The sequence below is a fragment of the Zalophus californianus genome, chromosome 1 (genome assembly GCF_009762305.2).
Source record: "Zalophus californianus isolate mZalCal1 chromosome 1, mZalCal1.pri.v2, whole genome shotgun sequence".
Lineage (NCBI taxonomy): Eukaryota > Metazoa > Chordata > Mammalia > Carnivora > Otariidae > Zalophus > Zalophus californianus.
The window spans coordinates 8,908,418-8,932,116 of NC_045595.1; the positions used below are offsets into that span (position 1 = coordinate 8,908,418).

Sequence of the window (23,699 nt, forward strand, 5' to 3'; positions counted from 1 at the left end):
CTGGCCGCCAGGCCACACACACCCACGGCAGGTAGGTGGACGGGGAAGGCGTCTGGATTTGGGTCCCGCTCACTCCTCCCTAACCCCCCTCGACCAGGGCACGGCGACTTCTGGACGCAGCGCGCTCCCCAGCAACCCCTCCAACGACGCAGACAGAAACCTGTGGGGAGAGGGGGGGGTCAGGGCCTGCACCGCCCTCCCCCAACAGCAATGGCCCGCGGGCGCACAGCCTCCTCACCTGGCAGTCGTGCCGCTCGTCTAGACCCCATAGAAGGCAGCCAGCCTCTCCTTGAGCAGAGGCGGGAACTGCTCTGAGAACTGCTGCCAGTTCTCCTCCCCAACTTGGTCTTTGAAGCCGTGGAGAATCTGGGGGGAGGCGAGGGGTGAGGCCCGCCCCAGCGCGGAGCCGTCTGAAGGCAGCCTCTCCCCCCAGAGGCACCCCCCCCCCCCCGCCCCGCCCCGCCGGCCGCTCCTTCCCAGGAGCTCACCTTATAAAACATGTCCCGAAGGTCATCCTTCGGGCTCACCCAGGAGGCTACAGCGTCGCAGAAGAAAATAAAGTCCTGAAACGTGACAGGTCCTGTGTGAGGGGCCGCCCAAGCCCTGCCCCGGCGCCTTCCCTCCGAGCCCGGCTGCCCCAACCTGCACAACGCCCCCGGGGTTGACGCCTATCATCATGCAGATGCCTCGGAAGGCCGAGTCCTTCTCCTCATTGTCCCTGATGTTCCTGAGGGACGTGCACCTGCGGGGGAGGCAGGCGGCAGGCAGTCAGCGGGTGGGCGGGGGCAGGGCAGGGCAGCAGGCCAGCGGGGCGGGGGGTGGGGCACGTGTTATCTACGTGGGGTGGAGGGGGGGTGTTTCAGCAGGTGATGGGCTGGGACGGGCATCTGGGGGTGGACACAGACAAGGGAACGGGTCAGGCCCCCCTCCCCCCCAACCCCACCCTGCTGCCCCGCCCACCAGACACACAGGCCCCACACGGGGGGGGGGGGGGGGGGGGTTGCACACACACCAGGGCCGGATGAACTGCTGCAGCATGGGTGCCACCTCCTGTGGGCACACGTAGCCCAGGCGGCCGATGGTGATGGCTGGAATGGCAGAGGGACTCGTCAGGCGACCTGCAACCCCGAGCGGCCCCGGGACGGTACGTGGCGGGGCCTCTGGCACGAGGCACCAGCCCCGCCCCGGGGGGGCCCCAAGGGAATAGGCCCAACCAGGGTCTCCCCAAGGCATCTTCCCAGAACCCCTGCCAGGTCTTTCCAGACACCTTCCCTGGTCCTTTCCCAAGGTCTCTTCATCACTACCCTCCCAGCTGGGAAGCCCAATCCCAGGTAAGGGGACAGCAACTGCTCAGGCCTGGTGCCCACCTGTGTTTTCCAGCAGTGTCTTGGGTGTGTTGGGCCGGTTGATGATCTCCACCAGGTTGTTGAGGACCATCTGCACGTAGGGCTGCATCTCTGCCCCTGGGGGACCAGTCAGTCAGAGCCCCGCAGAGCCCATACCACCCATGCTGACCCCCAGCTGCATCCAGACATTGGCCAACTGCAACCAGTGAGGAAACAAAGAACATTCTCCAGCTGGTGCCCGGCTCAGGACCCGTGGCCAACCAGGGACAGACCCACACCTTCCAAACACCAGAAGCTTCCCTGAAGTCATTGCTCAACACCAGGGTTAGACAACATTACCCAGATTCCCGAGGGGAGGAGGGGGAGAAGGGAGGCAGCGGCCAAAATCTCCCCACCAATCCCAGTGGGCCTTTCAGCCAACTGCACGGGGTGGGAGACCACAAACAATCCAATCAGGATAGGCCTCCTGTTCGGCCTCTTTAGAAGAACCAACCATAGGTGCCCTTTCAGCCATTTGGCAAGATCCCTGAGGAAACGACTCAGAGATGTCCTCTCGCACACCCAACAGCAGCGATCCTCAAGAAGCCCCAGGGCTCTCTTACGGGGACCTGTCAGGCGGAGCCCAGGTCCTGCCCCCGGCGGGGAACAGGCCAGCGAGGGGCGAGGTGCAGGGCACTCACCCATCTGCATGCAGATCTCGCCAATGGCCCAGGTGGCATTGTTGCAGACAGAGATGAACTCAGGGTTCAGGTTGGTGCCCAGGATGGGCATGAACTCAGCTGGTGGGGAGAAGGAGGAGTGCTGAGCAGGAGGGCCAGCCAGGGTGAGCTCCTGAACCTGGCCGGGCAGACCCCATCAGACGGTACGAATACAGCCCAGTTTGGTCACTGTCCTCCCAAAATCATTTCTCCATCATCTGAGGCCAGAGCTGGGGTCATGGGGTCATGACAAGATGGGTGTCCTACCGATACAGGGCTTGACATGGATGAAGCAGGCTTTGGTGAGATCTCCCAGGAGCGCGAAGGAGCTCTGCCGGACCTCAGGCATTGAGTCCTGGGGGGAGGGGGTCAGAGCAGGGTCAGTCCCCGCCCCCCAACCAGCTGGGGTCCCAACTAATCCCTCAGGGCAGGGTAGCTGGGGGAGCAGTCCCTGGGGCATGGCCTGACCCTGTCACTTCCCATCACGGGCCCCATCTGTAAATCTGGGACTCTGGGCACACTGAGCCATAGCAGCACCCCTGCCCTGCTCAGGGTACTGCTATGGCAGGGAGCAGGCCTAACCATCCTAACACACTGGGCACGGACGTGTGTAAAGCTGGAAGGGCTTCCGCTTTCATGTTTCCTTCTGATTTTTTTTTTTTTTTTTAAGTAATTCCCATGCCCAACGTGGGGCTACAACTCACGACCCCAAGATCAAGAGTCACAATCTCCACCGACTGAGCCGGCCAGGGGCCCCTCGTTTCTCTTTTTAATTTTCTACATTGTTAGCTTATTCAATAAGATTTGACTCACATCTCACTTAAATCACTTTTTAAAAGAAATACAAGCTTCCCCGCCCCACCCCTGGTGGGTCCCTTTCTCCAGATGTCCTATGGGCACCACCCACACGGGCTGCCAGAGGGCTTCCCTGCAGTCGGAGGGCTTACAAGGGGCCCACCCACCTGCATACACTGGAAGAGCAGCGTCATGATGTTGCTACGGGCCACCAGCTGTTCCACGTGGCCACCCAGGCCCTCGGCCAGGCCACTGAGCAGGTCCAGCGCCACAATCATGAAGTCCTTGTCAGGGGCCTCGTACTGCTCAGGGTGCTGGGTGTACATCTGGGCACATATGGGGCGGGGGGGGGGGCAGGTAAGGGCAGTGGGCCCGGGCGAGGGCAGCCACCGAGGAGCGGGCGGTGGGGCAGGGGTGGTGAGATGCTTTTACCATGGCCTGGGCCAGAGTCTTCTGCACGAGGGTGACACAGCGCTGGTAGACGGGCTCGCAGTAGGGCAGGAAGCCACTCTGCAGGGCAGTGGCCACCGATGACAGGCACTGGTCGGGAGAAGGGCAAGAGAGGTGAGTTCGGGAAGGGTGGAGCAAGGCTTTGGGAGAGGTCCGGGAGCCCACCCACCTCCAGCAGAGGGAAGAGATCCTTGTCTTCATCCTTGAGCTCGTTCCACTTCTGGATCAGCGGAGGCATCAGCTTCTGGATGTATTCCTGGAGAGGGAGTATGAAGTTGGGGCTCCCAGGGGTGGGGGGGGGGCAGCCTGGCAGCAGCGGGGCTCCCTGTGACTCAGAGGCACCTACTGCCTGAGTGATGAGGTCTCATCTCCTTGCTGGGGCTCATGGGGCCCTCCAAGGCCTTGCCATCCAGCCAGATCTCCAGGCCCGTCTTGTCCATTCCCTTCTCTACATCCCTAGCCCTGCCCACCCTGCTCGGCCAGGGTCAACAGCTCCCCACTTCTGCAGGCCCCTGAGCTTCCCCAGCACAGCACTTACCACGCTGTCTCAAAACTCTCTCCCCGACTAGACTGGGAACAGGGCGAGGGCAGGGTCTGCCTGCCTGCCTGTTGAGGTCATGGCCATGTCCCTGGCGTGCAACACCGGGTCACTGCCAGGTCACTGGACGCAGAGGGGCATGAGGCTGAAGAGAGGCAGATGCCGTGGGGTCTCACCGGCTGGTTGAGGTGGTGGCCCACCGAGTCGGCCAGGGTGCCGATGGCGTCATAGAGGATGAGCAGGTTCTTGTGCTGGTACTTGCCAAAGGCGAAGACAAGGGTGTCCAGGATATAGCTGAGGTAGGGCACCAGCTCTGTGCAGGCCTCCTCCTCCAGGGTGGCGAAGGCACTGGAGTGGGTAAGGGCTTTAGTGGGTGGCCACAGGTGGGGCTGGGCCTGGGAGGGGGGGGAGGCATGCCCCTGGGATCAGCCAGTACGAATACGTGAGAAATCAGCATGATGTCAAGGGTCATGAGTGTCATCACTTCCCAGAAGGCAGCCGGTGGGGCAGGGGTGGGGGCTGTGGGGCCAGGTGTCGAAGGTCACCTGCAGGCTGCCTCCTGCACCCTCTTGTTGCCATCCAGGATGCGCTTGAGCAGCTCTGTCATCAGAGGCTTGAGGTGCATGTCGGGCGGCTGGCTGACCACCCAGTGGGCGTAGCGGCTCAGCGTCCAGCAGGCAATGGAGCGGACCAGGGCCTTCTTGTCCGACAGGCACTGGATGAGGTGCGGGATCAGCTCAGGCAGGTAGGGCACCATGCCCTGCATGCAGCCTGCAAAGACCAGCACAAGGGCAAGCCTGAGCCCAGCTGGAGCCAGCCACAGCCACCCTCCTGGGGAGAGCTCAGCGGCATCTAACAGGATGGGGACACTGAGGCTGGGAGGTAAAATCACAGAAACAATGGCTCAGTCACAGAAACGGTGGAAGGCAGGGCCAGGTTGGGAGGCAGCATCAGAACCAGCCTTTCCCCTCCATCTGCACCACCAGCCATAGTCACTCATGAATTCAGACAGCCGGGCAGCACAGTGACCAAAATGGACAGAAAACACTTTTCCTTTAATTCTTTAAATTTTATTTATTTTTACTTCTTTATTGTATTTCTTTATTTTTTTTAAGTGGGCTGCGTGGAGCCCAGCGTGGGGCTTGAACTCAGGACCCTGAGATTAAGGCCTGAGCTGAGATCAAGAGTCGGGACACTCGACCAACTGAGCCATGCAGGCACCCGTCTTTCCCTGTTTTGTTTTTTTTTTAAACTTAAGCTCTATACCCAATGTGGGGCTCGAACTCACAACCCCAAGACCAAGAGTTGCATGCTCCACCGACTGAGCCAGCCAGACACCCCAAATACTTTTCTTTTGAAACATTTCTTGGATGTTTGTTTTCTATTTTTCAGCTTTTTTTAAAAAAAACTGTGAACAGGGCGCCTGGGTGGCTTAGTTGGTTAAGCGACTGCCTTCGGCTCAGGTCATGATCCTGGAGTCCCGGGATCGAGTCCCACATCAGGCTCCCTGCTCAGCGGGGAGTCTGCTTCTCCCTCTGACCCTCATGCTCTCTTTCTATCTCATTCTCTCTCTCAAATAAATAAATAAAACCTTTAAAAAAAAAAACTGTGAACAGGGGCGCCTAGGTGGCTCAGTTGGTTGAGTGTCTGCCTTCAGCTTGGGTTGTGGTCTCAGGGTCCTGGGATCGAGCCCGCATCGGGCTCTCTGCTCCACAGTGGGTCTGCTTCTCTCTCTGATCTCTCGATCTTGATCTCCCTCAAATAAATAAAATCTTTAGGGGCGCCTGGGTGGCTCAGTCGTTAAGTGTCTGCCTTCAGCTCAGGTCATCATCCCAGAGTCCTGGGATCGAACCCCACATCGGACTCTCTGCTCTGTGGGAAGCCTGATTCTCCCTCTCCCACTCCCCCTGCTTGTGTTCCCTCTCTCGTTGTGTCTCTGTCAAATAAATAAATAAAATCTTAAAAATAAATAAATAAATAAATTCTTAAAGAACAAAACAAAACAAAACCGTGAACACATCTCTTGTTTGGAGAACACAGATAATATAATAACACACCACCTAATAATTCAAGACCCAAGATCTATTTTTACCAGTTGTGGGTCAATTTCTCTAATTCTTTTCCCATTGAAATCTTTTCCCAGAACACCTCGTGAAGCCCGTTAACGTATGCACACGTGTTACCGTAACATACCCTGCGCTTATTATAGAAAAAAACCTTTCCTTGAATAAATTTTAAAAACTCTCCAGGGTGGAGGCTCCTGCTGCCAGGTCTGAACCTTCTATGACAGGCCTGGATGCTGAGGTGGTCACTAGTGACGCGGGTAACACGTTCCATGTTCCCGTTCACCCAGCTGTACCATGGGTGGCCGGGGAAGTGGTATAAATCTCTCCGCCCCCCGTCCCCCATCTGTGCACCCCCACCTCATCAGGCGGGCACCCCCGTCCCCCATCTATACGCTTCCACCTTATCAGGTGGGCCCCCCAGCCCCCATCTATGCACCCCTACTTCATCAGGCGGGCCCCCCATCCCCCATCTGTGCACCCCCACCTCATCAGGTGGGCCCCCATCTATGCACCCCCACCTCATCAGGCAGGCCCCCCATCCCATCTATGCACCCCACCTCATCAGGCGGGCCCCCCGCCCCATCTATGCACCCCCACCTCATCAGGCAGGCTGCCCTTGGTTAATGCCGTAGTCGTAACTGTGCTGACAACCCCACAGAACTGCTGTCTGTGAGAATTAAAGGGAGGGCTTACATCGTGGGCCTGGGTGTTCCATTCAGGCCCAGCGGCTGAGGAGGAGATTCAAATCCCTGAGCTGTGTGGTGGGGGCTGAGCAGGCCTCTGAGAGAGAACCTGCGGCTGGGGTCCACCGGGCCGCACGGCTACACAACACAGCCGGGCCCGGACTAGCTCCACAGTCTCCCGCCAGCATGGGGCTCCGAGGTCGGGCCCGACCACGCCAGTGGGGCACTCACCCTCAGCGATGGCGCCCAGCACCAGGATGCCTGACTCTTTGACCACCCACTCAGGGTGGAAGAGGAGACCCTTGAGCAGGGGGAGTAGGTGGGGCAGCAGTTCCTCCCGGAAGACGTTGGCCAGGACGTCCAGCGCAGCTGCCGAGCACTTCCCTGGGACGGGGGAGGGGAAATGTGGGGGCAGGCTCAGGGAGGCCCTTTGGACAGGCTGCCAGCCTCCTAGACTGTACCCCCCCAAGGATCAGAGATCATGATTAGAATCTTCACGATCTGCTCTGAGTAGGCCTCTCATCACCTCCCAAGAGGCAGCCCCTGGGCTTGCTGCCTTCCCCCAGCACCACCAAGCCCCCAGAGGCCAGGCCACGCACTCAGATTCCAGTCGGACAAAGCATCGTCATCATCATCATCCTCCGCGTCCTCTGAGCCATCAGGCCGCTCAGCCTCATGGGGCAGCGTCACTGTGCGGGACTTATGGAAACGTGGCTTGATGTCCTGCTCACTGTCGGGGACTGCCTCGTCCTCCTCCACGTCGCCCTGTGGGGCCGGGCAGATCACTAAGCACCACTGGGAAACCCAGCCTCAATGCCCCAGCCCTCACCTGCCCGTTTATGCCTGGCGGTGGGCCCTGACTGACCTTGAGCAGAATGATGTCGATTTCTGAGTACTTCATTCCATTTACCAGGATGGGGATCAACCTGTTGGGAGAGAGGCTGCTCATTGGGATGCAGGGGCCCCCGAGGGGGGAGCATCAAGGAGCCAAGGAGCAATGTATGGAACTTAGGGGCATTATTCTGACCTAGTTTTAGCCACTGGGACTGGGACAAAGCAGACACCACTCCTGGCTCCACAAGCGGGTTCTTGACCCAGACCTGGCCACTCAGGGAATTCCAGACCTCCGAATACACCAAAAAGCTTAGAACAGTGTCTGAGCCCTAGCATACTGTAAGGCAAGGAGGACTTACGGCCCTTCCCTGGGATGGGCCAGGTCAGATGAGCAAATAGGCAGGGCAGCCCATCTCCCCAGCTGGAGCCCATGCACCTGGGAATTGGAAACTTTGATGCATGACTCAGGGATAGGCAAAGTGATCCAAGTTGGTCAAGGAGGGTCAGCCCTACGACTTGTGCTGGAGATACTGGTTGAGAGAGAATTTCTTTCCTCTGAGGTTCCTAAGCCTGAAGGTAGTAGAAGGCCCCAGCACTACCAAGGGGGAAGGTCGTGCCCGACAACACGTAGGGCGTAGGTCTGAGACCACACAGACGTCTTTTATATCCTTTTGAGCATCTGGATCCAGCTATGCCCAAAGCCTTTGTCAACTTTTCATTTTTTTCACCTATAACTTACCTAATTTTTAAGTCATTAAAAACTATCTTATCATTTGCCAAATCAACATACACAGAGACAGAAAGTAAACGGAGATAGAGAACACAGACTGAGAGCAACACAGGAGATAACCAGAGGGTCAGCAGAGCACAGAGAGGGGTGGAGGCTGAGGCGGGGCAGAGGGCAGGGGTGGCACTCACTGGACCAGGTGGGAGGCCAGGACTTCTTTGCAGATGGGCTGCTCGGCCAGCGTCAGCCAGAACTCACAGGCCTCCAGGGCCACGTTCTCATCGTGGTCCTGGGTCCTCTGCAGCATGTACTAGGGCAGGGTGGGAGAAAGGCTAAGGCCCGGCCCGGCTAGGGGTGCCCTCCCCACCTGTTGCCCGCCCCACAGAACACCTGGGCCTGCCTTGGTGCTGCACACCTGGATAATGCTGTGCATGTGGGGGATGAGCCTGTCGATCCGCACTTCCAGCAGCATCACCAGGGCACGGCACACGTTCTTCCGCACCTCAGGGTCATCGTCCACGGCCAGGGCGAACAGGTGCTGCAGGGAAGGTGGGATCAGCTGCAGCACGGCCCTCGGCCCTTGCCCTGGTCAACCCCGGCCCGGCAGCCCACCTCGATGAAGGTGTCAATGTTGTCCATCAGTGCCTGGGCCCGGTCCATGATGAACTGGTTCACGCAGGCGATGGCATGGGACCTGGCGGCGAGTGGGCACCTGGGTCAACCCCGGCCCCACCCCCTCCAGGCCCCCCTCCCCGGGGAGCCACACCCACCGGATCTTTGGGCTGCAGTGCTTGAAGAACTGTAAGAACTTGGGGATCATGATGTTGAGTGGCCTGTTGAGGGCATCACTGTCCAGGAGCTCAGACGAGTCTTCGCAGATCTTCTGCAGGGCTCCAAAGGCTCCCTGAGGTGGAGAAGAGTGGGCAGACAGCCGTGAACCCCAGTCCCACCCCAGCTCCCACCCAGGTGGGCCACAGCTAGTCACCTACCTCACAGGTGTTGTAATCCTCCGAGTTGAGCAGGTTGCACAGCTGGGGCAGCAGCTCGGGCCACATCTGCAGCTCGCCCTTGGAAGCGATGGTGGTGATGAGAATGCCTGGGGCAGCCGGGAAAGGACGCTGCCTCAGGCCGCGTGCTAGGTGCGGGCCTGCCGCGCACTCGCTCCGCTGGCTCGCAGGCTGTCCAGGCACAGTCCCCCAGAAGCCCTACACGCTCCTTTCAAGATCCTCTGAGCCTTACTGTAAGCCAGCTCCGTTGCAGGCCCTGCGATGCAGCACAGAACTAAACACAAAATCCCTGCCCCTGGGGGCTGCTTGTCTAGTGAGAGAGGCTTCCAGGTAAAAATAAATGAGCAAAAGACCTGGGAGGCTAGATGCTGAAAGCTAAGGGGGGTCATTAAAGCAGAAAAGACGGCTGGCAAGGGCTGAGGTTGAGGGCAGCAATTTTATTTATTTAAGTTTATTAATTTCTTTTAGTAATCTCTACACCCAACGTGGGGCTTGAACTCACGACCCCGAGATCAAGAGTCTCATGCTCTTCTGACCAAGTCAGCCAGTCGCCCCATTTTAAAATGGGTGGCCAGAGGAGGCCTCACCCAGGTGATACCTTGCTATGTGAGCAAAGACCTGAAGGAGATGAGGGACAAGCCATCCAACTCCCGGGGTCAAAAGCATCCCAGGCAGAGGGAATGGCAGGTGCGAAGGCCTGGGGCAAGGGCAGGCCGGGTGTGCTCCAAGATGGGTGAGGAGCGAGAGGGGCTGGGCTGAGCAGAGCGGGCTGCGGGGGGGGGGGGGGGGGGGGGGGGGGGGGAGGGGGGGGGGGCAAGTGGGAGGCGGCGAGGGCTGAGAGGTGACAGGCTCAGGTTTTGACAGCCCACAAAGCCCTGGGGACTTGTACTGCTGAGCAGAAGCCCAAAAGCAGCCTGCAATAGGTATGCACAGCTCAAGGGCCGAGACGCGGTCTGGTAGCGGAGCTGAATTCAGGTGAGGGCGGTGCAGAGAGTGTACTGAAGCCAGGAGGTGGCAGTGTTTCCCCAGCAGGGGTAAAGCTGGCCCTGCCACCTCTCCAAGAGGACCCTGCCTCCTGCTTCTGCTGGGGAAGGCGTTACCTGCGGGAGGGAGACCGTGAGGACTGGGAGTGCAGTCCCAGTCCCAGGCCCAGCCCTGTCTGCGCAACCTTGGCCACATGGCCTGACCTCTCTGTGGCTCAATGGGGGATAAAAGCACAGGCCCCTAGGACTACTGGAAGTTTCGATACCTTAATTCAAACACTCAGAGCAGAACCCGGCTATCTAGTGAAGTTGATAAATCTGATCCCTCTGTTGGCCTCACAGGGGGTGTTGTCAGGGCTAAGGGTAGCAGGCCCCAAGATCAGGACTTCTAGCAAGCCAGTATCTGGCTCAAATTTAAGACTATTTTTCTGTCTTTAGCACACGTTTTTAAGGTTCCCTTCCCTTTACCGCATGCAAATGTCTTTTCATCTAAAAGTCGTATACAACTTTCTCCTAAAACCAACTTTTAAAAGTTGACGTTAAAGAATAAAAATGTAAGTCGATTTTATACCAACTACATCTCAATAAAGGTGGGGAAAAAAAGCAAGTCAATGACAAAAAACTGGGTTGGTGTTTCTCAGTAGTGAAGACGCGTGAGGTGAAATTGCTGGAGAATTCTCAGTTGTCCTTATGTTAACTTGCTCAGGCAGCCCTCCGGGAGTCAGGAAGGCTCCAAACACAAACCAAACTCCCATTTCAACTCATCATTATTGGTGAGGATTAGCTGAAGACACCAAACTCCACAAGACTGGGGGGGGGGGGGGGCTCATCTTCTAATGTGCTATACCCTCAGGACCTAAACAGAATTCTGGACATGGAGTGACTGCCTCCAAAGTGAGAATGGCTGCTTCAGGAGGGAGTGGTTCAGAGCACAGACCTGCACTGGTCGCTTTTGAGCTCTGCTACTTACCAGGTAAGTCCCTTAACATCTCTGTGCTTCAGCGTCCTCATCTGTAAAATGGCAACACTAACAGTGCTACCATCCACGATACTGCAGTCGTCAGTGAATCGATACCCTTAACACAGTGAAAAGCTCCTTTGCCGAGAGTAAGGACTTGGGGCACCACTCGCTCTCACCTATGGTAGCTCGGATGAGTGAGGAGGCATCGCCAATGTTGTTGAGACACTCCTGTTTGATGAAGTCGGCCACAGGTGGCGGAAAGCTCTGGTAATGTGCCTTCACGTTGTTCTTGAGGATGAGACCACTGAGGGAACGAGTTGGCTCATCTGGGGGTGGAGGGCAGAGGGTCAGGGGAGCACAGAGGAGAAAGCAGGGTCCCGCCCGAATGGAGGGGCACTGAGAGCATACCTTCCGACTTGAGTCTGGTCAGGACAAAGATCAGGTAGTTGTTGAAGTCGGGAAACTGGTTCAGTTGTTTGAGTTTCTGCCAGGTTGTTAAGGCACTTGGGAGACAAGGGCCTTCCCCAGGTGGGTCCCCTTACTGTCATGTAGCTAAAATCCCTTCTGACCACTGGGACCAGGCGGACAGCTCCTGAGACCCCACCTGTCAACCCCCATGCCAGAACAACACAGCTCTGCAGGCACACCAAAGTCATCCAGCGGGTGGAAGAGCACACCTGAGCTTCCCATCCACTCTCGGAGACCTGGCCGGAGCAGGAGAGGGTTGGCAGAGCCGCACTGTCGGACCAAGGCAGCTGCTACTCGGTCCTGCTCATGAACAGTCCCATGTTGCCTGCTTTTTTAAAAAAGACGGGAATCCATATTTTCAAGTAAAACTTGCTGATAGTTTAAATACCTTAAACTTTAACTTACTTTAAGCATCAACTGGGAAAAAGAAATGTTAACCACAAACCTAAACAAAAACTAAGTGCCAGCCAAACGTGTTCCTCCCCTCCCCCACAGGGCCACATTTCCTCTGGAAATGGGACCCAAGAATTCTAAGACCCCATTCTCTGCCAAAGCTAGCTCCTGTCATAAGAGAGTCTGGGAATTAGGGAATCCGCCCCTTCCTCTGGCCTTCAGGGGCTGCAGATGTCCGCCCTGTTCCCCCTAGGCCTGGAAGGAAGGAAGGAAGGATACGTCCTGCACGATGCGCTGCGTGGCTGTGTTGGGCGACTGCGAGTCTTTGAGCAGCTGCAGGACCTGCTGCAGGCCCTGCTCATCTGGCTGCCAGTCCATGGCGCAAGGTGAGCTGCGGGGGTAGGGGCTGGGGTCAGCGCTGGGTTCCGGGGGCCCCGTGTGAGACCCGCGCTGAGACCCCGTGAAGTGGCTGTAGCGGCAGCGCGACGGGAGCGCCCTCGGCGGACAGGCGGAGGCCGCCGATCCACACCAGCCCAAGTGCGGGGTCCCCTCCAGCTGCGCCATCCACGTCCGCGCAGTCTCGGGCTCCGGAGCGCAGGTGAGGGGATATGGAAGCCGGCCGCGGCCCTCATCGGGCCCAGCACGGAGCTTTCGTCCCAGGGCGGCCCATGCCGCCTCCCCCGGCTGCGGGCGTTATGACTTCCGCCAGCCTCACAGCCGCCAGGCAAGGCCCCAGCCACCTGTCCATCCAGGGGCCCTGCTCCCCAGACCGCGATAGCGCCCCGGTCCCCGTAGTCTCCCCGGTCCACACACGGCCCCCAGAGAACCCTCTTTTTCCGAAATCCAGCCCTCAAGCTCCGCCAGATCCCAGCCGCCTCCTCTGCCTCGGTCTGGTCACTGAGCCTCCCAGATGCACGGTCCCAAGGTGCTCCAATCGTCCCGATCCCTGCCACCTCCCCTAATCCGCCCCTCCAAACTGAGCCGGATGCCAGACGCTCCTCTTTTTGGCCTAGCCAGTCTCCATCCAGAGATTCCCCTTAATCCGGGCCGAAGCAATCCCCGGACAGGTCCGAGTTGCCTCTCCGAACGAGAGCCAGCCAATCCCGCCCACCCCGTGAAAGATGACCCCTGGACCGGTCCCTGTCCCTTTCCCCAATCAGATCTGGCCAAGTCTCCCCCCACTCCACCTCCTGCCCCAGTCAGCATTAACTCCTGCTAGCGGATCTCTGTTGTTTCCCCCCAATCAAGTTCGGCCAAGCCCCCCACCACCTCGAGGTGGAAACCCACTTCGTCCGATCTCTGCAGCTTCCCCCAGTTAGGCCTGGCCGAACACCTCCCAGAGCATTCCCCCCAACGGATCCTAGCGACGCCTCAAAGTCAGACCCAGCAAAGCCCTCTAGAACGAAGTCTAACGACCGTCCCTGTCAGGGTCCAAGAAGACCCCCAACTTTTCAATGAGGCCTTCCCCAACCAGATCCAACCAAAGCCCCGCCTAAATATCCCCCCACACACACACATCTGATCCTCACGACATCCCCCAATCAGGCCCTAAGCAGTCCCCAGGCGCTTCCCCCAGATCCCCTCCAGCCCGACCCCAGCCGCCCCACTGGCCCGATTCTCGAGGCACCGGGGTCTCGCCCGGCTCCGAGGCCCCACCCCCTAACCCCGGCTCGGTTTCCCCCTCCCCCGCCCCGGCCCGTTCTCGCTGCCTCGCGAATGGGGCCCAAACCGAGTTCTCGGCCTTTCCCGGTCAGGCGCGGCCCCGACGGCCGGGCCGCGCGCGACGCAGACCCGGAGCCCCGCGGGGGTCAACGCAAGCCCGGGCCCAGCCGGTCGGGCTTCGGGTAAGGCCCACTTACCCGGCCCCGGGTGGCAGCAGCGGCGCCTTGCGCTGCGGCTTCTCCTGAGACTCGCGCGGAAGGAGGGAGCCGAAGAGAGGGAATGAAAAAAAAAAAAAACAACAAAAAAAAACGCGGCCGTGGATGAACCGTGGCGGCTTCCGTACGCCGTTCAAATTGGGCCAGCGGAGCCAATCGGAAGGCACAGCCGTAACACGTGGAACGGCACCGGGGAGACCGAGGCCCCGCCGAGACCTGGTCACGTGACCGAAGTGTAGGCGGCTCGCCTGGCCCCTCTGGCCGTTCGGTCTTCCCAGTATCTCGTTTTCTCAGCGTCTCTCACGCAGGCCTGACAGCAGCTCTTTGCTGGGAGCTGAGTTTGGTGGCGCGTGGGGACTTTTGGTATGTGGTGGACCCGTGAACTTCTCGGCCACAGCCAGTTGTGCCTTTCACCCCCTTCTCTACGAATAAAACTGGGCCTCCCCCCGCCACACGCATCCAGAAGGTGCCTGAGACGAGAACAGTAGGTGTCCTCAAGGAAAGATCGGAGGGGACTGAGCCTAGCGTGAATTTTAGACCCCAGAGACGAAGGACTAAGCCAGACAAAGGGGGTGCCTAAGATAGGTTGCGTTCCTGCACAAGCCTCTGCCACATTTTGTGTTATTTTCCAGTACTGTTTGATACTTTTTACAAGGATATGAGAAAAACCCACAAGGATATAAAATTCTAAACGAAATGAATAAACGCTGAAGCGAAAGGCCTAATCTCTTTCCCTACCTGGAGCTGAATGAGGTGAAACAACCCAGGAAAATTAGGCAAGGGCAGGGACGTGATGAAAGACATCTTCATAATCCTTGCGCCATCTGAGGATAAAGTAGGGCACCTCTTTTAAGAGTGGAGCAGCAGACGAGGGAGAAGCTGGAGACCCTGGGGCCTCGGTTTCCCCCTTCCTGGCCAGGCTGATAAACAGACGGGCAACCTCCCGCCACTTGAGAGTCTTAAGTTTCCCCGCTAGTAAAATGGGTATAAGAATAGGTTGCTGGGTGAGAGATCATCAAGTTAAGCATTACCAGGCCTGCGGCAAATCATTCTTTAAAAACTTGGCTTTTACCGGGAGAGGCTCAAGGCCGTCCACTCACTGTATTCAGCCACGCCCTAAGCCAATATTTACTGAATTTAATCAACTAGGCCTCTGATCCCCAAGGACAACCCAGCCCTGTCTTGAGGGACTTTTTGGCTCCAGGAGTGGTAGGTCAATTTTTGCTCCAGCCTGGAGGAAGGGGATAGGTTTCTCAGCCGACTTCCCGTTAGCAAAGTCAGTCCCCCTCCGTTCATTCATGAAAAACAAGTACCTAAGACCTCTCCTGCCAGCCAGCACTGGGGACTTCCAGACTTGAAAAGGGTCGGCTGGTGCTTAACGCCACTCCGAGACTCCCTAAAGGAGCAGTCGGGTTTTCCTCCTTTGCGGACCGAAACCGGGCTGGAGAGACACGTGCAGAAAGCTGCTGCCTACGCATGCGCAATGGCCTTCCCTCGCATACGCTGAGGCGCGAGAACTACAAATCCCGTCTCACTGCGCGCCCGCGTCGCCGCGCTTAAGGATTCTGGCTGTGACTCAAAACCCGGTGGTCAGGAGACCCCCCCCCCGGAGGTGGGCGTTGAGCGGAAGGAAGAGTGATATTGAGGGACTGGGACTGGAAGTTTCGGGAGGTGTGCTAACAGTAGGAGTTTTCTGCTCAGGGTTGGGAGTTGCCCCAGATAAGGATCAGATGGGAAGAAAGCTGGAGATGCGCGAGAGAATTTAATGCTCACCCTCTCCTATTAATATGTCAAGTTTCCAGTGATTCTGCGCAAGCCTCAGGGGAGAGGAGAGTCAGGCCGAATAAAGTGACCCCTGCTGTTTTTGTGGTCCACGGTATTGGCCCTCCTGTGATCACGGAAGTCTTTCTTCCTACCCCCAGCTAGTGGATTTGAGTTCTGAATCCAGGCTTTTCCCCCATTTCTTTCACTTTACTTTTTTTTTTTTTTAAGTAGGCTCCATGCCCAATGTGAGGCTTGAACTCAGGGTCCTAAGATCAACCGACTGAGACAGCCAGGCACTTCATATCCCTATTTCTTTTTTTTTTTTAAGATTTTATTTATTCATTTACGAGAGAGACAGAGAGAGAACAAGCAGGGGGAGAGGCAGAGGGAGAGGGAGAAGCAGACTCCTGCTGAGCAAGGAGCCCGATGCGGGACTCGATCCCAGGATTCTGGGATCATGATCTGAGCCGAAGGCAGACGCTTAACCATCTGAGCCACCCAGGCGCCCATATATCACTATTTCTTAAGCAACTACTTTACTCCCTGTCAGGCAGTTTCCAAATGTAATTCTCACAACAGCCCTGTACACAGCAAACTTACTCCCAACTAGAAGCGCTCAGGGCAAAAAAGAAATTCAAGGAGCTAGTGCCCAACCGTGAATCTGAGATGGGAGACAAAGGCCTCTCCGTCTACAACAGTCTCCCTATCTGAGCATCTCTTCACAGGGCATCTGTGTTTAAAGGTCACCATTTCTCAAACACGTCCCCCAACCCAAACCAATTGCTTCACCCAGAGAAACAATGACAGCTGTTTTAAATAATGTCAGGGTTAACACTGACTTAAATATTGCCCTTACTTTAGAACTTGACTGTGGAGATGCTTCTGTATTCTACCCCTATTATTTATTTGAGAAGGAGGGAGGGGGAGAGAGAGAGAGAGAGAGCACACGACCACACACAGGAAGAGGGAGAGGGAGAAGCAGACTCCCTACTGAGCAGAGAGCCTGATGCAGGGCTCCATCCCAGGACCCTGGGATCATGACCTGAGCTGAAGACAGACACAACCGAATGAGCCACCCAGGCACCCTTACCCCTGTTTTAGACATGAAGAACTTGAAACACAGAAAGGCTAAGTGACTTACCCAAGATCACACAACTAACAGGCACCAGAATGGTTTGAAGCCATGGCTGTGTGACTCACCAAACCCTGAATTTGATTCTCCTCCCCCTTCAGACTTTCCCGAGGTCAGGACTGGCAAATGCAGTGAAGGGGGATGCTGGGACTCCATCAGCTCCTCCTGCCTCCTGACACTCCAGAAAAGAGGCTGAGCTGCTGCAGGGGCGACCTACTTCTCCCACTTGTGTTTCTTTTTAAAGATCCAGCGGCTCCTGGTGCCTTTGAGGAAGGAGGTAAGGGTGGCATCATTGGCTGCCTATGTCCCCTCCCCCAACACTACATCCCCAAGGCTAAAGTTACACCTGGGCCAGCTCACCATCCCCAAAGCAGGAGGGAGAGACCTTTGAGCCAATGTGGAAAATAAATCAGACAAGCCTCAGTGTGTTAGCCAGAAATGAGAGGGGCAGTTGGGTTCCAAAGCCTGCTTGTCCTTTTCTCTTTTGAAAAGCCGAGCCAGCTTTCAGCTCAGGGTCTTTGTATTTCCTGTTTCTTTGGCCTTAAACACCTCCAAGGAGCATCTTTACTGCTTTCAGAACTTTGGACAAAGGTTACCTTCTCAGGGAGGCCATTCCTGACAAACTTAAAATTGCCATCTCTCCTACTGATCTTGGTTCCCCTTTCATAATTTTTCCCCCCATAGAATGTATAACCGTCTGATGTGTTCTATATTCTATTTCGTTTCCTGTTTGTTTCCTCAACTAGAATGTTAGTCGCACCAGAACAAGTTTTGCCTGTTTTGGTGCTCAGTATTTGGAATGCCCACCCAGTTCCCCACAGGCTGGGTCTGGTAGTCTGAGGCCAGTTGGATACTATCCTACCTCAGCCCTCGTCCCTCTTCCTACACAGGTCCCAGGCACCAGGTGACGGCCATGATCCTCCCAATGGAGGGGGATGGGAGCCTGAGTCTGGGAGCTATGATCCTCCCGATGGAGGGGGATGGGAGTCTGAATCTGGGACAGGCAGGGGTGCCGAGCTGCTTGGCATTCCTGCATGGGAAGGCCTGGGAGGTGGGCCCATGCCTGGGGGACCCAGATGCTGCTCCAGGTCTAGCAGGTTTGGAGAAGGGAGGTTTGGGAGGCAAGGGCCTCTTAAAACATTGTGGGCTCAGTGGGGAACAGCCAGCCAGGCAGTTTCCAGAAGGCCCGGAAGGACAACGAGCACTAACGGGGCACTCGGGAAGTCAGGCTTCCTTTAGGACACCCTGTCCCAACATGTCAACAATCATGTTCTGCAAGGTAGTGTTTGTGCTTTTTGTGCTCCTTCTGATCATATATACATAAGGATGGGGTCAACCCAGCCTCACTGGAGGGGCTGCAAGTAGCTGGCAGGACAAAGCAGCCCCACAGGAATCCAGATCCCAGCCCTCCTCACCTCGACGGCCAACACTCCGCCACCTCCCCTCCCCCAATCATGGCCCAGCCTCATCTCCAGGTTCTGCCCCAGGAGCCTGAGGGGGCCTGTCAAGATAGGTAACATATAACCTATTGCTCCTTAGCTCATACTGCCCCCCACCCCCAGGACCAAGGCTTCCTCTCACCAAGAATGAAGTCCCAAATCCTGACCCTAGCATACAAGGCTGTGTATATAATCCACACACCGTCCTCACTCTTCAGGTCCAGTCACGTGGGCCACCTCGAAGCTTCCCACAAAGGCCACATGTTCTCCCACCTGTTTTTACACTGGCTGTTCCCTCCACCTGCTTCCTCACCTCCCTAAGGACTCAAACCAGATGTCAAGGGAAATAGACACCTTCCCCCTGTACTTTTTCCCAGTCACCTCCCAAAATGGCTTCCCCTTTTTGTCTGTTTCTTTCCAGAAGGGCAGGGAGTGTCCATGGTCTGTTCTGTTCACTGTTACGGCCCCGAGGCCCAGGACAGCATAGGCACCCAGCGGGCACTCATCAAGTGTCAGCTGAATGAACAAACTGACAGCTCTGGCCCAGCCAAATGGGGCTGTGATGGGACACTGAACATGAGCAGCAACACTGGGGCTCTGTCAGGGGTAGGGGGAAATGGGTCCTGAGGAGAGTCCAGGCCAACAGGAGGGGATGCACCCCTGTCCTCCCCACGCCCCCAAATAACTCCCTCACCATGCCAGACCCAGGACCAGGTATAGAACCAGGCAATGGGGGGAGGGGAGTGCTTAGGGTGGAGAACAAAGAAGGCAAACCAAGCACACCGCTCCGGCACTAAGTCAAGTTCTTTACTTCCCAGAAGTGATGGCTAAGAGGGGGTGGGGGTGGGGGAGGAAGACAGAAAGAGCCAGAGAGAGCAAGGAGGTGGGAGGAGAGGGGACAGTAAACCACTGTTCTATAAGTCTCAGGAGGCAAGTGCTCAAGGTAAAAAAGAGTCCTGGAGAATCGTCCGCGGCTGCGGGAAGCATCTCGATTTCCTTCTGTGTAGAAGTCCTTGGGGGGTAAAGGCTGCCGCCGCTGCCGCTGCATTAAATAGTTATGTACATCGCAGAGAGTCCCAGGCCGTAGGCAGGCGGGGGAAGGGGGTCATTTCACCAGGGGCCGAGTCTTATCATCATCGCCACACTGATGGGCTTTGTACTTTTTCACCTCTGCCATGTACTTGGCCCACGCGTCACCTTTACTTGTTAATACCTGTGGGGGGGGGGCACACAGGGGTTGCAAGGGGATACCAAGGAGGCCAGGAACTGGGGTCAGGACTGTCCTGAGACAGCTGACACCCCCCACACACACACACCCCCATCCCATGTCACCCTTAAGGTCCTGGGTTTGAAGTAAAGATGTGCAGACTCAATTTATCTGGGGAAACTGCTGAAAGCCCTCCTCCCCCACCCAGCTCCCACATCCAAGGCCCCGGGGGCTGGACAGAAGGGAAAGGGCTCAGCAGCCAGACACTGAGGCTGGAAGGGAAAGGCACCGCGGGTGGACCCCCTCACCCAGCCTGCTCACCTCATCCTCCGTCTTCTGCTTCTTGGCTACTATTCCCGTCTTGAGGGCTAGTTTGTTTCCGCCTCTGCGCTTGCCCACCTGGGTGAAGGGACAGAAGACTGCAACGGTTACAGGAGCCGGGCCCGGCCTTGGCGGCGCTGAGGCCCACTACACCTTCCTAGCCCGGCCCGGTGGCCCGTCCCGACGCCGCGCCCAGCTCCGCCAGCCGGCCGACCTGCGCAGCAATCAGAGAGGAGCACACGCGATTCTTAGCGCCTGCCCTGGGCCCATGATGCCCTGGCAGTCGTGGGCCCCTGGGCTGCCCTCCCCAAAAGCAAGAAGAACCCCCACATCAGTGGGGACAGGCTGTCCTCACTCTCCCCTAGCAGGGACCATACAGGCAGCAACAGCTCCCTTTACTGAGCACTCACTGTATGCTAAGCTCTGTGCCAAGTACTTTGATGTATCATCCTTCACTTTCACAGCTGCTCTAAGAGGAAGGTTACAACCATCCCCATTTCATAGATGAGAGAACACCTTTGAGAAAGAAGAGAGCCTACCCTTGGTTGACAGCAAGCAATGGAACTGGATTCAGGGTCAGATGGGTCCACGTCACAGAGCAGCATCCTTATCCAACAAAGGACACTGTGTCCCCTGCACCTAACCTGGCCTCTTTAAGGTGCCCCTCGATGAAGAAATGTGAAAAAGGCAGTGACAACTACTGCTACTCCCACTCACAAAGGGTCACTCGGCCTCCACCTCTGGTTCTTACACCAAGCCAGGAACCTAGAATCCTGACACTCTCCCTTCCTCCAAAAGAAGTCTCACTCTAGACCTCATCCTGGTCCTCCACCTTCTCCCACTGAGCACTTTCTGTGTCCACGGGCAGCAACAGGCTTTACAGACATCCTCCCATCTCTACCCCTCAGCCAGCATCAAGTAACCCGTGCTGCTGGGTTTATCCCCACTCACTTTTTTTTTTTTTTAAACATTTTATTTATTTATTTGACAGAGAGAGACAGCGAGAGAGGGAACGCAAGCAGGGGGAGTGGGAGAGGGAGAAGCAGGCTTCCCGCGGAGCAGGGAGCCCGATGTGGGACTTGATCCCGGGACTCCAGGATCATGACCTGAGCCGAAGGCAGTCGCTTAACCAACTGAGCCACCCAGGCGCCCCTATCCCCACTCACTTTTAACAAATGAAGAAAATGAGGCTTGGAGAGGTTAAATCACTTGCCCAAAATCACATTGTTGGAGCTAAGACTTGACCTCCAGTCTGTTACTCTCAAGTTAACACTTTTCTCCACACCACAGGGACTTGATCCCTGAACAAATTAATACTTGGGCTGTGAATTAGCTACTTCTTTTTCTTTTTCTTTTTTTTCCCCTCTTTCTTTCTTTCTTGGTTATTAAAAAACTTTTAAGTACGTCTTTTGGGGCGCCTGGGTGGCTCAGTTGGTTAATTGACTGCCTTCGGCTCAGGTCATGATCCTGGAGTCCCGGGATCGAATCCCGCATCGGGCTCCCTGCTCGGCAGGGAGTCTGCTTCTCCCTCAGACCCTCCCCCCTCTCATGCTCTCGCTCTCCTTCTCTCTCTCTAATAAATAAAATCTTTAAAAAAAAAGTTTATTGTGTTTTTTTTTTTAATAGGCTGTACACCCAACGTGGGTCTTGAACTCTAGACCCTGAGATCAAGAGTCGTGTGTTCTACCGACTGAGCCAGCCAGGGGCCTCCAGGGACTTGATCTCAATACCAGAAACAAAGCAGGCTCAGAGTTGACCATCAATATAGTTGCCATTTACTTAGCCTAGAGTTTCTTGACCTCACACTAGTGACATTTTGAGCTGCATCATTTTTGCGGGGTGGGGGGAGCTATCCTGTGCATTGTAGGATGTTGAGCAGCATCTCTAGTCTTTACTCAGATATGTCAACAGCACCCCTCCCCCAATTCTGACAACCAAAAATTTCTCCAGACTGCCAAATTGAGGGGACTTGGGGGAGGGGGAGATTGTTCATTCCCAACTAAAAACCACTGGTGGTTTAGCCCTTCGTTTAAGACAAACCCTGTACTAACCTCCGGGATGGCCTCACAGAACCCTCATCACATCACAAGATGCGATGGTAACCATTTTTGCAAATGGGAAAATTGAGGGTAGGCCAGCCCAGACACTCCGGGAAAACGATCTTGTCATGTTGAACACAGCACATCCAGCACCCAGCACAATGCTCAGCATAAGGTATGGTGCTCAATAAATGGACACTGGACAAACGAGACTCAGGGAAACACAACAAATTTCCTAAGGTCACACAGTAAGCACTGTCTCTAATCCACACAGCTCAGATTCCGGATTTGAATTTGCCCCTCTTCCCCATAGTGGGAGATGGTCCCAGTATCCAAGTTTAAGTACCACTCAAATAGGAATCCCGGCATCCTGATTTCCCCATCCCCGGAGCACTGTTGCGAATGCCATTCTCCTGGCTCCCGGTCCCCGCGGGCGGGCTCCGGGGGTCCCCACCCCCGCCCCCAAACCTCTCGTCGAGAATCCAGGTTCCGGATCCTCAGCGGGCGACCGGACGGCCCCCTCATCGGGGCCGGAGGGTGGACCTGGATCCCGATTCCCTTTCTCGGGCCCCGATTCCCTCTGCCAAGGCAGGCCCCGGCGCCCGCCCCCACCCCCGCGGCTCCTTACGAAGCTGAGCGTGGGGCCCGGGCCGCCCTTCCTCTTCAGATCCCCAGGGCCCGCGGCGGCGGCGGCGGCGGCAGGCTGGTCGGGTCGCGGCGGGCCCGGGGGCGGCTCCTCCTGCCGCTGCCGCTGCTCCTCCTCCATCTTCCGCTTGAACAGCTCCAGGAAGCTGCCGTCGTTGGCGAACAAGTTCACACCGCCCGACACCGGGCTAGAACCCGCGCCCGACGCTTCCTCGTCCCCGCTCTCGGGCGACGTCCCGGGCCCCGACTCAGCCCATCGGCTCCCGACAGCGCCGCCGCCCGCGGGGCCCGGCGCCTCCCGGCCCGGAGGCTCCGCCCGTCTCCCTCGGGCAGCCATTTTGTCGCCAGGTGCCGCGCAAAGGACTCCGGGAAGGCGGCTCCGGCCCGGCGCTTGGCGCCCGACTTGCCCCGTCCCGGGCAATGCATGCCGGGAAGAGCGATCTGGCCCTCAAGCGTCCGCAGTAGGGGCGGAGTAGAAGGGGCGGGGCGAATAAGGGGTAAGACCTGACGCCACGGGCCCGCCCCGCCAGCCACGCGGATTTTTTATAATCCAGCTAGATTTGGGCGGTTTCCCCGGGACTGGAACCATTGTCTGGGACTGGGGCTGTAGCTGGCTCTACGGAGTGAGGTTCCCACTTGAAACTGGGGGCGGGGCTAGGATCCCCTTCCGGTACCAGGGATACTCTGCGGGAAAGGACCCCGTCTGAGACTGGGTGTTCAACTGACACCTCGAAACCGAGGTCCCGAACTCGGTCTAGAGGGCGACACACACACACACACACACACACACACACACACACACACACACCCGACACACACACACACACACACACACACACACACACCCCCGACACACACACACACACCCCCGACACACACACACACACACACACACACACACACACACACACACACACACACACACACACACACACACACACACACACACACACACACACACACACACACACACACACACACACACACACACACACACACACACACACACACACACCCCTCCCGACTAGAAATGGGGATATCTCTGGTTTGGTTGGGTACCTGTCTCTGGGATGGAGCTCTCATTTGGGAATGGAAATACAGCTGGCTCCGTGGAGTTGGGGTCCCCACTGAGAATAAGGGTGTTATGGGCTGGAATACTCAAATGAAGTCGCGCGTATTTTTAGGCTATAGTCTATCTAAGGTTAAGAGTGTTCGCCAAAGGCCTGGCACTCAGCTTGTATTCCTGCCCAGGACAGAGATTCAAACAGGGAATTCGCTAGGGTCTCCCCTCGAACAGGAAGCAAAGTGCAAGAAGGTTTCCGGGAA

General features: G+C 56.8%; 2 protein-coding genes and 1 non-coding gene across 6 annotated transcripts; all 3 read right to left on the reverse strand.

Moving 5' to 3' along the window:
* Positions 1–19: 19 nt before the first annotated feature.
* Positions 20–13,879, reverse strand: TNPO2 (transportin 2). Of its 3 annotated transcripts, none has more exons than XM_027586019.2 (25): positions 13,809–13,879; positions 12,229–12,340; positions 11,497–11,572; positions 11,265–11,414; positions 9,127–9,233; positions 8,908–9,041; positions 8,750–8,831; positions 8,553–8,675; positions 8,329–8,447; positions 7,442–7,502; positions 7,176–7,341; positions 6,808–6,960; positions 4,373–4,598; positions 4,004–4,175; positions 3,459–3,545; positions 3,272–3,379; positions 3,007–3,165; positions 2,312–2,399; positions 2,027–2,125; positions 1,368–1,463; positions 1,013–1,088; positions 643–742; positions 489–563; positions 239–366; positions 20–160 (listed from the first exon to the last, which is right to left on the reverse strand). In XM_027586019.2, the coding sequence occupies exons 2-24, from the start codon at positions 12,325–12,327 to the stop codon at positions 259–261; spliced, it is 2,664 nt and encodes an 887-aa protein (XP_027441820.1). In that variant the 5' UTR covers positions 12,328–12,340; positions 13,809–13,879; the 3' UTR covers positions 20–160; positions 239–258. The 3 variants fall into 3 exon arrangements, with proteins under 3 accessions (XP_027441820.1, XP_027441819.1, XP_027441821.1); XM_027586018.2 differs by having other exon boundaries at positions 1,013–1,118; XM_027586020.2 differs by having other exon boundaries at positions 80–160; positions 265–366.
* On the reverse strand, positions 4,248–4,317 carry LOC113919119. The gene has a single exon (XR_003518847.1). It is a non-coding gene; the product is annotated as a small nucleolar RNA SNORD41 (small nucleolar RNA).
* A 5,068-nt stretch (positions 13,880–18,947) lies between the features above and the next one.
* Positions 18,948–22,800, reverse strand: TRIR (telomerase RNA component interacting RNase). 2 transcript variants are annotated; one of them, XM_027585217.2, is made up of 3 exons: positions 22,357–22,777; positions 19,690–19,767; positions 18,948–19,374 (listed from the first exon to the last, which is right to left on the reverse strand). In XM_027585217.2, exons 1-3 carry the CDS (start codon positions 22,708–22,710, stop codon positions 19,267–19,269), a joined length of 540 nt encoding a protein of 179 aa, XP_027441018.1. In that variant the 5' UTR covers positions 22,711–22,777; the 3' UTR covers positions 18,948–19,266. The 2 variants fall into 2 exon arrangements, with proteins under 2 accessions (XP_027441018.1, XP_027441019.1); XM_027585218.2 differs by lacking the exon at positions 18,948–19,374 and having other exon boundaries at positions 19,691–19,767; positions 22,380–22,800.
* Between the last annotated feature and the right edge of the window lie 899 nt (positions 22,801–23,699).

Excerpts from the sequence above, each read along its gene's own strand:
- TNPO2 (XM_027586020.2), bottom strand. The coding sequence starts at position 12,327 with ATGGACTGGCAGCCAGATGAGCAGGGCCTGCAGCAGGTCCTGCAGCTG. Across the intron at positions 3,380-3,458 it reads ATCTCTTCCCTCTGCTGGAG|TGCCTGTCATCGGTGGCCAC; the intron begins GTGGGTGGGCTC and ends TCTCCCGACCAG. Across the intron at positions 1,464-2,026 it reads CGAGATCTGCATGCAGATGG|GGGCAGAGATGCAGCCCTAC; the intron begins GTGAGTGCCCTG and ends CTGGTCCCCCAG.
- TRIR (XM_027585217.2), bottom strand. The coding sequence starts at position 22,710 with ATGGCTGCCCGAGGGAGACGGGCGGAGCCTCCGGGCCGGGAGGCGCCG. Across the intron at positions 19,768-22,356 it reads CGGGCCCCACGCTCAGCTTC|GTGGGCAAGCGCAGAGGCGG; the intron begins GTAAGGAGCCGC and ends CCCTTCACCCAG. Across the intron at positions 19,375-19,689 it reads AGCAGAAGACGGAGGATGAG|GTATTAACAAGTAAAGGTGA; the intron begins GTGAGCAGGCTG and ends CCCCCCCCACAG.